Source organism: Echiichthys vipera (assembly GCF_963691815.1).
Source record: "Echiichthys vipera genome assembly, chromosome: 4".
Taxonomy (NCBI): domain Eukaryota; kingdom Metazoa; phylum Chordata; class Actinopteri; order Perciformes; family Trachinidae; genus Echiichthys; species Echiichthys vipera.
The window spans coordinates 35,388,421-35,400,278 of record NC_139829.1 but is presented as its reverse complement, the minus strand read 5'-3'; the positions used below and the strand labels follow the sequence as shown (position 1 = coordinate 35,400,278).

The window sequence follows — 11,858 nt, the reverse complement described above, 5'->3', positions numbered from 1 at the left end:
CCTGTTGTTGGGTGCAGCTACTGTAGGCTGGTTGCCAGGGTTGCCTGTTGTTGGGTGCAGCTACTGTAGGCTGGTTGCCAGGGTTGTCTGTTGTTGGGTGCAGCTACTGTAGGCTGGTTGCCTGTTGTTGGGTGCAGCTACTGCAGGCTGGATGCCAGGGTTGTCTGTTGTTGGGTGCAGCTACTGTAGGCTGGTTGCCAGGGTTGCCTGTTGTTGGGTGCAGCTACTGTAGGCTGGTTGCCAGGGTTGTCTGTTGTTGGGTGCAGCTACTGTAGGCTGGTTGCCAGGGTTGCCTGTTGTTGGGTGCAGCTACTGTAGGCTGGATGCCAGGGTTGTCTGTTGTTGGGTGCAGCTACTGTAGGCTGTGAGTCACTATAGGCCGAGCATTCACTCCATGGACTGAGAGAAAGGAGAGGAACGCCATTCAAACGCACGCCCACATGGCTACGCTGCTCCTGGATGCTAACATCACTTTCATCTGCACTTAGCTGGAACGGCTAACGCTAACGGCTAACGCTAACAGCTAACGCTCTCTAATGTCCAGCAGGAGGAGACTCCACTTAAAGCTGCATTCTCTCTAATGTCCAGCAGGAGGAGACTCCACTTAAAGCTGCATTCTCTCTAATGTCCAGCAGGAGGAGACTCCACTTAAAGCTGCATTCTCTCTAATGTCCACTTAAAGCTGGAAGTTGACACAGAGACAACAGTCTGATTATCAACAAGCTTTATTGTCGTTATGAGAGTGAAGAACATCTTCATCATCATCATCATCATCTTCAGTCCTGTTGCTATGAGCCTGAGTGCTGGACTGCAGGAGGCTGTTAACATGCAGCTGAGCTGAGCAGACAGACAGGAGGACAGACAGACAGACAGACAGGAGGACAGAGAGACAGGAGGACAGACAGGAGGACAGGAGGACAGACAGACAGGAGGACAGACAGACAGGAGGACAGACAGACAGGAGGACAGAGAGACAGACAGGAGGACAGACAGACAGGAGGACAGACAGACAGACAGGAGGACAGGAGGACAGACAGACAGACAGGAGGACAGACAGACAGGAGGACAGACAGACAGACAGGAGGACAGACAGGAGGACAGACAGACAGGAGGACAGACAGACAGACAGGAGGACAGACAGACAGACAGACAGGAGGACAGACAGACAGGAGGACAGACAGACAGGAGGACAGACAGACAGGAGGACAGAGGTAGGTCGAACACAAAGGTAGACAGACTGAGGGCAGAGAGGTAGACAGGTGGACAGGTAGTGAGGTAGGAGGACAGACAGGTGGACGGGGGGCCGTCTGTCTCAGGTAGGTCAGACAGACAGACAGACAGACAGACAGACAGGAGGTCAGACAGACAGACAGACAGACAGGAGGTCAGACAGACAGACAGATAGACAGGAGGTCAGACAGACAGACAGACAGGAGGACAGACAGACAGACAGACAGACAGACAGGAGGTCAGACAGACAGACAGGAGGTCAGACAGACAGACAGGAGGTCAGACAGACAGACAGATAGACAGGAGGTCAGACAGACAGACAGACAGACAGACAGGAGGTCAGACAGACAGACAGGCAGACAGACAGGTGGGGACAGGTAGCTTTTGTGTTATTTACATACAGTAGGCAGATGCAAGAGAAGCTTATTGGCTGTCTTCCAGAGGCTCCGCCCCCCTCTCTTCTGTGTCGGCCAATCCCCTGTGAGAAGGGGCGGGCTCTGCAGGCTGAGGGGAGGGGTGTGAGGAGGAGGAGGAGGAGGGGGAGGAGGACAGGGGGAGGTCTGGGGCCGGTTCAGTCTGTAGTCTGCCTCCCCCGTCCACCTCGCCCCCCATCAGCGCCTCCTCCGCCTGCTGACCTGCGCCCGCCGCTCCACCACGAGGCCCGGCGCCGGCGAACTGCAGGTGAGGCAGGAGGCCGGCCGGCGCCTCCTTCTCCCTCTCTCTCTCCCCCGCCTCCCTCTCGCGGCGCTCAGCGTACAGCGGGGACTCCAGGCCGAGGTAGGAGGCGCTGAGCTGCCGCAGGTCCAGCTCGAAGGGGCCGCCGCCGCCGGGCTGCACCGCCACGTCTCCCCCCTGACCTCCTCCTGCGCCCTGACCTCCTCCTGCGCCCGGACCTCCCCCCCCTCCCCCTCTCTTGGCCTTGCGGGGGTGCGAGGAGGTGGCGAGGCTGTCGGGGAGCAGCGACTGGATCTTGGGGAGCCAGCGTTTGCGGACCCTGCGAGCGTTGGTGCACATGTCGGCCGCGATCACGTTCATCTCACTCTCCTTAAAGTTGGGAGCGAAGTTCTGACAGTAGACTGGAAACACACACACACACACACACACACACAGACACACACAGACACAGACACACACACACACACACACACACACAGTCACACACACACAGACACACACACAGACACACACACACAGACACACACACACACACACAGACACACAGACACACACACACACACACAGACACACACACACACACACACACAGACACACACAGACACAGAGACACACACACAGAGACAAACACACACACACACACACACACACACAGAGACACACACACACACACACACACACACACAGACACACACACACACACACAAACACACACAGGAAAATACATGAGTGTGTGTGTGTGTGTGTGTCTGTGTGTGTGTGTGTGTGTGTGTGTGTGTGTGTGTGTGTGTGTCTCTCTCTCTGTGTGTGTGTCTCTGTGTGTGTGTGTGTGTGTGTGTGTGTGTGTGTCTCTGTGTGTGTGTGTGTCTGTGTGTGTGTGTGTGTCTCTCTCTCTGTGTGTGTGTGTGTCTCTGTGTGTGTGTGTGCATGTGTGTGTGTGTGTCTGTGTGTGTGTGTGTGTGTCTCTGTGTGTGTGTGTGTGTGTGTGTGTGTGTGTGTGTGAGTGTGTGTCTCTGTGTGTGTCTCTCTCTCTCTGTGTGTGTGTGTGTGTGTCTCTGTGTGTGTGTGTGTGTGTGTGTGTGTGTGTGTGTGCATGTGTGTGTGTGTGTGTGTGTGTGTGCATGTGTGTGTGTGTGTGTGTCTCTGTGTGTGTGTCTCTGTGTGTGTGTGTGTGTGTGTGTGTGTGTGCCTCACGTTTGACGGTGTTTAACACTCGGTTGTCCAGCGGTTTCCTGCTCGGGTCGTTGGTGGACGAGCGGATCCCGGTGCCGCAGCTGTTGGCCAGCGTGTTTCTATGGCAACAGCAGAGCTTTAGACGACTGTTCCAGAACATTCACACCCACGACGTCACGCCACGGGTCCATGGTCCTGTGACCGTAGACCCCCCCCCCGACCACGGGGGCACGGCGGCGTCCGTACAGACCCGCTGACGTGTGTGACGCCACTCACCTGTCGAAGAAGGTGGCCAGCAGCCGCCTGAGCAGCACCTTGTGTTTGACTCCGGCGCACAGGTGACAGTTCATCAGCTGACCCCGGGTCATGAACACCCCTGAACCTGCAGACACGGGGACAGGAAGCGTCAGGACCAGGACCACCGTGGGCGCCATGTTCCCTTTAAAGAGGACCCACCTGCTACCAGCTCCACCTTCTCCCCCGGGTCGCCCTCGGTGTAGAGGGACGGGTGGCAGCGGTACCCGATCTGACTGATCAGACTGGCGGGCAGCGCCATGTTGTCCCGACCAACCAGCACGCAGGGCCGACGCTCGTTAGCCAACGGGAGGGACAGCATCTCCATCTTCTCTTGGACTGAACCAACGAGAAACAGAGAGGGGGGTGTTTAACTGGTCCACCGGGGGACTGGGTCTGACCTTCATGTCCCGTGCCCCGTGCTTTAGGGTCCTTGTCCCCCCTCCCACTGTGCGTGCGTCCCGTGCCCCGTGCTTTAGGGTCCTTGTCCCCCCCTCCAGGCCCGTTTGGACTCACACTACCTGGGCCTCGGAGAATGCTTCTTGCTGCCTATACGTCATCACGCCGTAACACGTCACACGCATTGAGTCAGGTTGTGTTGGACCAGCCTGAGAGTATCAGTCCAGACATGTGAGGGCGCCCTCCCACTGTGCCTCCGTGCCGTGCCCCAGCACGTGTCACGGCTAAAGTCTGGTTCCTTTGACCAGTGTGATGCAACCGTACCACGTCTAGGAGCGGCACGCTTGCCGTCCACGGCCCGTTTGGGAGAGGTGGGCTTTAGTAAAGCACGTTTGCACGTGTACGAGCACGAGCGTGCGCACGTGTACGAGCACGAGGCCTACGGCGGTTCTGAGGTCTACGGAAAGATCTGGAAACAAAGCCACGCATCGCCATGACGTCATCAATGCGTGTGACGTGTTACGGCGTGATGACGTATAGGCAGCAAGAAGCATTCTCCGAGGCCCAGGTAGTGTGAGTACAAACGGGCCTGGAGGGGGGGACAAGGACCCTAAAGCACGGGGCACGGGACGCACGCACAGTGGGAGGGCGCCCTGAGAGGGTGTGATGCTCACTGGGGTTCTAACAAACACTGGGAGCACAGGTGTCACTCACTGTAGGGGTTTCCATGGTGACCGTAGATGTGTTGGTAGAGTCCGGACGGGACCGTGCTCCCGTAGTAGTCCTCCTCCAGCTCCTCCTCCGTTGGGGGGTGAGAGGGAGGGGAGTCCGTGGGAAGGCTGGAGCCTGCTGGACTGGAGCGCCCCCCGTTGGTGAGCAGGTAGGACTGCAGCCCTGGGACCAAACCTCCACCCGCACCCAGGTAACACAGAGCGCTGGTCCTGGAGGACTGGAGCTCCCCAGAGACCTCCCCCCTGAGCCCACAACAACAACAACAACAACAACAACAACAACAACACCCTGTTATTGACATTTAAAGGTCTTTTCAAACACTTTTGTAGCTTTAAGAGAGTTAGAGGTCTTCACAGGTGCCTCAGGTCCTGGGTACAGGGACCGGACCACAGTCAGACCGGGTTCACATTCACTTCAGTGTGAAGGTTAAAGGTTCGGGGGTCTCAGGTCTGGGGGTTGATCCTCGATACCTTTTAAGTTTCCAACTGAAATGACCCAGAACCAGTCTGGACCTCTGAACGATGGCAGAAGGACCTTTCAGAACTCTTGAACTGGTCTCTTCTGGTCTTGGGTCTTGTTGGACTCTGGTGAGACCTGGTCTAGTCGTTCCTGGGTGCTGGTTTTGGATCGGTCTCGTTCATGGATCCATCTGAGCTCTTTCACCGGATCGACTCTGTTGCCGGTTGTGGTCTTGGACTTGTCACAGGATCTCAGGAGACTTCCTGTCCCAGTCTGCGCTACGCTAACTTCAATTAGCATAAAATGATTCAATCTCACTGCTCATTGGGACAAACTGCATCATGGTGGACTTTGATGTTGGCCTACCTGGACTGAGGGTTACCCAGATCACAGTTTATCTGGTCCGTGGTCTACCTGGATCATGGCCTATCTGGATTGTGGCCTACCCTGGTCCTGGTCTACCTTGGTCACGGTCTACCTGGATCCCAGTCTACCTGGATCAGGGCCCATCTGGATTGTGGCCCATCTGGACCGCAGCCTACCCTGGTCCTGGTCTACCTGGATCATGGACTATCAGGATCATAGTTTACCTGGATTACAGGTCTACCTGGATCATGGCCTATCTGGATTGTGGCCTACCTAGACCGCAATCTACCCTGGTCATGGTCTACCTGGATCATGGTCTATTTGGATTGCGGTCTACCTGGATCGCAGTTTACCTGGATCATGGTCTACCTGGATTGTGGTCTACCCATTTTCAGGAGTCACAGGACTCAAAGGTGGGGAGCCCCGGTGCCCAGGACGCCCTCCTCACCTGGCCTCCTCTGCTCCTCCTCCTCTCCCTCGGTTCTGCTCAGGGGGGGTGTCGGCTCGCTCCTGTTTGATCCTGCTGACGGCCAGGAGCAGCTCCTCTGGGCTCAGGGACGGCTGGTCTGGACTGGCCTCCTGCAGCTGGGGGGCGCTGTGCTCCTGGACCATCGGGGCATCAAAGCCCCCGAGCTCGTCTGCTGAGGTGGTCTGAAAGTCACCATGAAGGTTAAAAACAGATCAGATCTCAAATTCACCTGCTGGTTAAATCAACAACTACAGATACGGTCCACCGGGACCCCAGTCTACCTGGACCACAGTCTACCTGGACCACAGTCTACCTGGACCCCAGTCTACCTGGACCACGGTCCACCTGGACCACGGTCTACCTGGACCACGGTCTACCTGGACCACGGTCTACCTGGACCACGGTCCACCTGGACCACGGTCTACCTGGACCACGGTCCACCTGGACCACGGTCTACCTGGACCACGGTCCACCTGGACCACAGTCTACCTGGACCACAGTCCACCTGGATCACAGTCTACCTGGATCGTGGTCTACCTGTATCAGGGTCTACCTGGATCCTGGTCCGATCTGAGGGCCACACCCACCTGTGAGTCACAGCACAGAGGCGAGGAGGAAGAGGACGCCTTCATCATCATCAGCTCCATGCCTCGCTCCACGATGTTCTGGATCTGCAGGTACCCGGCGGTGTACATGAGGACCAGCTGCTCGCTGGCGGCCATGCTGAGGCGCCCCGTGTAGCAGAAGGACAGGATCTGCTGGAAACACGCGGGCGTCACCGAGGACGGCAGCTCGAACACCGCCTGGGAGGACGAGGACGAGGTGGAGGAGTCGGCCGCGGAGCTGAACAGGTCTCTGAAGTAGAGCGAGGAGGCGGCGAGGACGGCCCGGTGAGCCTTGAAGGCCTGACCCTGCACCAGGATGGAGACGTCGCAGTAGTGACCCAGCAGCCGCTGCTCGTTCAGGCTACCCAGCACGCTGCTGCCGAAGTCCGGGATCTCCACCTGCAGCAGCCCGTCTGACATGGTGGACGCCGTCGGTCCAGAGGGGGGCGGGACAGGAGTGGACGGCTCGGAGGAGATGGTCCTGACCAGCCAGAGTGAGACCGACGGGGGCAGAGGTGGGGCCGGCTCAGGGTCTAGGTGTCAGGGAGTCTGCAGAGACCACCTCCAGAACGATGCAGGTCCATGTTGATGTGGAGGAAACGAGGAGGTCAGAGGTCAGGAGAGGGGTTCAGGTCCAGGAGGGGTTCAGGTCCAGGAGGTGTTCAGGTCCAGTAGGGGTTCAGGTCCAGGAGAGGGGTTCAGGTCCAGGAGGGGTTCAGGTCCAGGAGGGGTTCAGGTCCAGGAGAGGGGTTCAGGTCCAGGAGGGGTTCAGGTCCAGGAGGGGTTCAGGTCCAGGAGGGGTTCTGGTCTGAGGGGTTCAGGTCCAGGAGACCGTCGATCCTCAGGGTGGAGGTTCTACAGGAGGGGGAGGAGGTTTAGAGAGTTTCACAGATTCAGAACAAACAGAAACAGAGACGGACTCAAACCGAAGGGGGTCCAGAAGGATCCTAAACCAGGAGGAAGCACCTCACCCGTCTACTTTCACCACCAAGGAGCCGGGGCTCTACTCCGGGCTCCTCACCCCGGTCTCTAAACCCGTATCAGGCCGCCGCGTGTAACCGCCCCTCATGCCCCCCTTCCCCCGGCCCTCATTGAGGTCTGGGGGACTTACTGTGAGAGCTCATAGTGAGTCCAGACTCTCTGCTGGACTAAGTTCAGCCTCAGGAATCAAACATGTGAACTCGTTCTCTCAGGGTGGAGGACGACGCCCACTGTCCGCTTGAAACGGCACCGTCCAGAACAGTAGAGTCCAGAACAGTAGAGTCCAGAACAGTAGAGTCCAGACCAGTAGAGTCCAGAACAGTAGAGTCCAGAACAGTAGAGTCCAGACCAGTAGAGTCCAGACCAGTAGAGTCCAGAACAGTAGAGTCTAGTCCAGAACAGTAGAGTCCAGAACAGAAGAGTCTAGAACAGTAGAGTCCAGAACAGTAGAGTCCAGAACAGTAGAGTCCAGAACAGTAGAGTCTAGAACAGTAGAGTCTAGAACAGAAGAGTCTAGAACAGTAGAGTCCAGAACAGTAGAGTCCAGAACAGTAGAGTCCAGAACAGTAGAGTCTAGTCCAGAACAGTAGAGTCCAGAACAGTAGAGTCCAGAACAGTAGAGTCTAGTCCAGAACAGTAGAGTCCAGAACAGTAGAGTCCAGAACAGTAGAGTCTAGTCCAGAACAGTAGAGTCTAGTCCAGAACAGTAGAGTCCAGAACAGTAGAGTCTAGAACAGTAGAGTCTAGAACAGTCTAGTCCAGAACAGTAGAGTCCAGAACAGTAGAGTCTAGAACAGTCTAGTCCAGAACAGTAGAGTCTAGTCCAGAACAGTAGAGTCCAGAACAGTAGAGTCCAGAACAGTAGAGTCCAGAACAGTAGAGTCTAGAACAGTAGAGTCCAGAACAGTAGAGTCTAGTCTAGAACAGTAGAGTCCAGAACAGTAGAGTCTAGAACAGTAGAGTCCAGAACAGTAGAGTCTAGAACAGTAGAGTCCAGAACAGTAGAGTCCAGAACAGTAGAGTCTAGTCCAGAACAGTAGAGTCCAGAACAGTAGAGTCTAGAACAGTAGAGTCCAGAACAGTAGAGTCCAGAACAGTAGAGTCCAGAACAGTAGAGTCTAGAACAGTCTAGTCCAGAACAGTAGAGTCTAGTCCAGAACAGTAGAGTCTAGAACAGTAGAGTCTAGAACAGTCTAGTCCAGAACAGTAGAGTCTAGTCCAGAACAGTAGAGTCCAGAACAGTAGAGTCCAGAACAGTAGAGTCCAGAACAGTAGAGTCCAGAACAGTAGAGTCTAGAACAGTAGAGTCCAGAACAGTAGAGTCTAGTCTAGAACAGTAGAGTCCAGAACAGTAGAGTCTAGAACAGTAGAGTCTAGAACAGTAGAGTCCAGAACAGTAGAGTCCAGAACAGTAGAGTCTAGTCCAGAACAGTAGAGTCCAGAACAGTAGAGTCCAGAACAGTAGAGTCCAGAACAGTAGAGTCCAGAACAGTAGAGTCCAGAACAGTAGAGTCTGGAACAGTAGAGTCTAGAACAGTAGAGTCTAGAACAGTAGAGTCTAGAACAGTAGAGTCTAGAACAGTAGAGTCCAGAACAGTAGAGTCCAGAACAGTAGAGTCTAGAACAGTAGAGTCCAGAACAGTAGAGTCTAGAACAGTAGAGTCTAGAACAGTAGAGTCCAGAACAGTAGAGTCTAGAACAGTAGAGTCTAGAACAGAACAGTAGAGTCCAGAACAGTAGAGTCCAGAACAGTAGAGTCTAGAACAGTAGAGTCCAGAACAGTAGAGTCCAGAACAGTAGAGTCTAGAACAGTAGAGTCTAGAACAGTAGAGTCTAGAACAGTAGAGTCCAGAACAGTAGAGTCCAGAACAGTAGAGTCTAGAACAGTAGAGTCCAGAACAGTAGAGTCCAGAACAGTAGAGTCCAGAACAGTAGAGTCCAGAACAGTAGAGTCTAGAACAGTCTAGTCCAGAACAGTAGAGTCTAGTCCAGAACAGTAGAGTCCAGAACAGTAGAGTCCAGAACAGTAGAGTCCAGAACAGTAGAGTCCAGAACAGTAGAGTCTAGAACAGTAGAGTCCAGAACAGTAGAGTCTAGTCTAGAACAGTAGAGTCCAGAACAGTAGAGTCTAGAACAGTAGAGTCTAGAACAGTAGAGTCCAGAACAGTAGAGTCCAGAACAGTAGAGTCTAGTCCAGAACAGTAGAGTCCAGAACAGTAGAGTCCAGAACAGTAGAGTCCAGAACAGTAGAGTCCAGAACAGTAGAGTCCAGAACAGTAGAGTCTGGAACAGTAGAGTCTAGAACAGTAGAGTCTAGAACAGTAGAGTCTAGAACAGTAGAGTCCAGAACAGTAGAGTCTAGTCCAGAACAGTAGAGTCCAGAACAGTCTAGTCCAGAACAGTAGAGTCCAGAACAGTGGAGTCTAGTCCAGAACAGTAGAGTCCAGAACAGTAGAGTCTAGTCCAGAACAGTAGAGTCCAGAACAGTAGAGTCTAGTCCAGAACAGTAGAGTCCAGAACAGTAGAGTCTAGTCCAGAACAGTAGAGTCCTGAACAGTAGAGTCCAGAACAGTAGAGTCTAGACCAGAACAGTCTAGTCCAGAACAGTAGAGTCTAGTCCAGAACAGTAGAGTCCAGAACAGTAGAGTCTAGTCCAGAACAGTAGAGTCTAGAACAGTAGAGTCCAGAACAGTAGAGTCCAGAACAGTAGAGTCTAGTCCAGAACAGTAGAGTCTAGTCCAGAACAGTAGAGTCTAGAACAGTAGAGTCTAGACCAGTAGAATCTAGTCCAGAACAGTAGAGTCTAGAACAGTAGAGTCTAGTCCAGAACAGTAGAGTCCAGAACAGTAGAGTCTAGTCCAGAACAGTAGAGTCCAGAACAGTAGAGTCCAGAACAGTAGAGTCTAGAACAGTAGAGTCTAGTCCAGAACAGTAGAGTCCAGAACAGTAGAGTCCAGAACAGTAGAGTCTAGTCCAGAACAGTAGAGTCCAGACCAGTAGAGTCCAGAACAGTAGAGTCCAGACCAGTAGAGTCCAGAACAGTAGAGTCTAGTCCAGAACAGTAGAGTCCAGAACAGTAGAGTCCAGAACAGTAGAGTCTAGTCCAGAACAGTAGAGTCCAGAACAGTAGAGTCCAGAACAGTAGAGTCTAGTCCAGAACAGTAGAGTCCAGAACAGTAGAGTCTAGTCCAGAACAGTAGAGTCTAGAACAGTAGAGTCCAGAACAGTAGAGTCTAGAACAGTAGAGTCTAGTCTAGAACAGTAGAGTCCAGAACAGTAGAGTCCAGAACAGTAGAGTCCAGAACAGTAGAGTCTAGAACAGTAGAGTCCAGAACAGTAGAGTCCAGAACAGTAGAGTCTAGAACAGTAGAGTCTAGTCCAGAACAGTAGAGTCCAGAACAGTAGAGTCCAGAACAGTAGAGTCTAGTCCAGAACAGTAGAGTCCAGAACAGTAGAGTCCAGAACAGTAGAGTCTAGTCCAGAACAGTAGAGTCCAGAACAGTAGAGTCTAGTCCAGAACAGTAGAGTCTAGAACAGTAGAGTCCAGAACAGTAGAGTCTAGAACAGTAGAGTCTAGTCTAGAACAGTAGAGTCCAGAACAGTAGAGTCCAGAACAGTAGAGTCCAGAACAGTAGAGTCTAGAACAGTAGAGTCCAGAACAGTAGAGTCCAGAACAGTAGAGTCTAGAACAGTAGAGTCCAGAACAGTAGAGTCTAGAACAGTAGAGTCCAGAACAGTAGAGTCTAGTCCAGAACAGTAGAGTCCAGAACAGTAGAGTCCAGAACAGTAGAGTCTAGAACAGTAAAGTCTAGAACAGTAGAGTCCAGAACAGTAGAGTCTAGTCTAGAACAGTAGAGTCCAGAACAGTAGAGTCCAGAACAGTAGAGTCCAGAACAGTAGAGTCCAGAACAGTAGAGTCTAGAACAGTAGAGTCTAGAACAGTAGAGTCCAGAACAGTAGAGTCCAGAACAGTAGAGTCCAGAACAGTAGAGTCTAGAACAGTAGAGTCCAGAACAGTAGAGTCCAGAACAGTAGAGTCCAGAACAGTAGAGTCTAGAACAGTAGAGTCCAGAACAGTAGAGTCTAGAACAGTAAAGTCTAGAACAGTAGAGTCCAGAACAGTAGAGTCTAGTCTAGAACAGTAGAGTCCAGAACAGTAGAGTCTAGAACAGTAAAGTCTAGAACAGTAGAGTCCAGAACAGTAGAGTCTAGTCTAGAACAGTAGAGTCCAGAACAGTAGAGTCCAGAACAGTAGAGTCCAGAACAGTAGAGTCCAGAACAGTAGAGTCTAGAACAGTAGAGTCCAGAACAGTAGAGTCCAGAACAGTAGAGTCCAGAACAGTAGAGTCTAGTCCAGTAGAGTCCAGAACAGTAGAGTCCAGAACAGTAGAGTCCAGAACAGTAGAGTCTAGTCCAGTAGAGTCCAGAACAGTAGAGTCCAGAACAGTAGAGTCCAGAACAGTAGAGTCTAGTCC

The 11,858-nt window shown here is 53.1% G+C and overlaps 1 protein-coding gene across 1 annotated transcript in view; it reads right to left on the bottom strand.

The window, feature by feature from the left end:
• Positions 1-743: 743 nt before the first annotated feature.
• The window catches only part of LOC310946064 (nucleus accumbens-associated protein 2-like), an 11,702-nt gene continuing 587 nt past the window's right edge, over positions 744-11,858 (bottom strand). The window contains exons 2-8 of the mRNA XM_083912354.1: positions 6,385-7,257; positions 5,777-5,979; positions 4,486-4,745; positions 3,535-3,711; positions 3,355-3,460; positions 3,100-3,197; positions 744-2,306 (exon numbers count right to left, since the gene is read on the bottom strand). Coding sequence (XP_083768480.1) covers positions 1,654-2,306; positions 3,100-3,197; positions 3,355-3,460; positions 3,535-3,711; positions 4,486-4,745; positions 5,777-5,979; positions 6,385-6,822 — 1,935 coding nt within the window. The 5' untranslated portion in view covers positions 6,823-7,257 and the 3' untranslated portion in view covers positions 744-1,653. The remainder of the gene's footprint in view (positions 2,307-3,099; positions 3,198-3,354; positions 3,461-3,534; positions 3,712-4,485; positions 4,746-5,776; positions 5,980-6,384; positions 7,258-11,858) is intronic.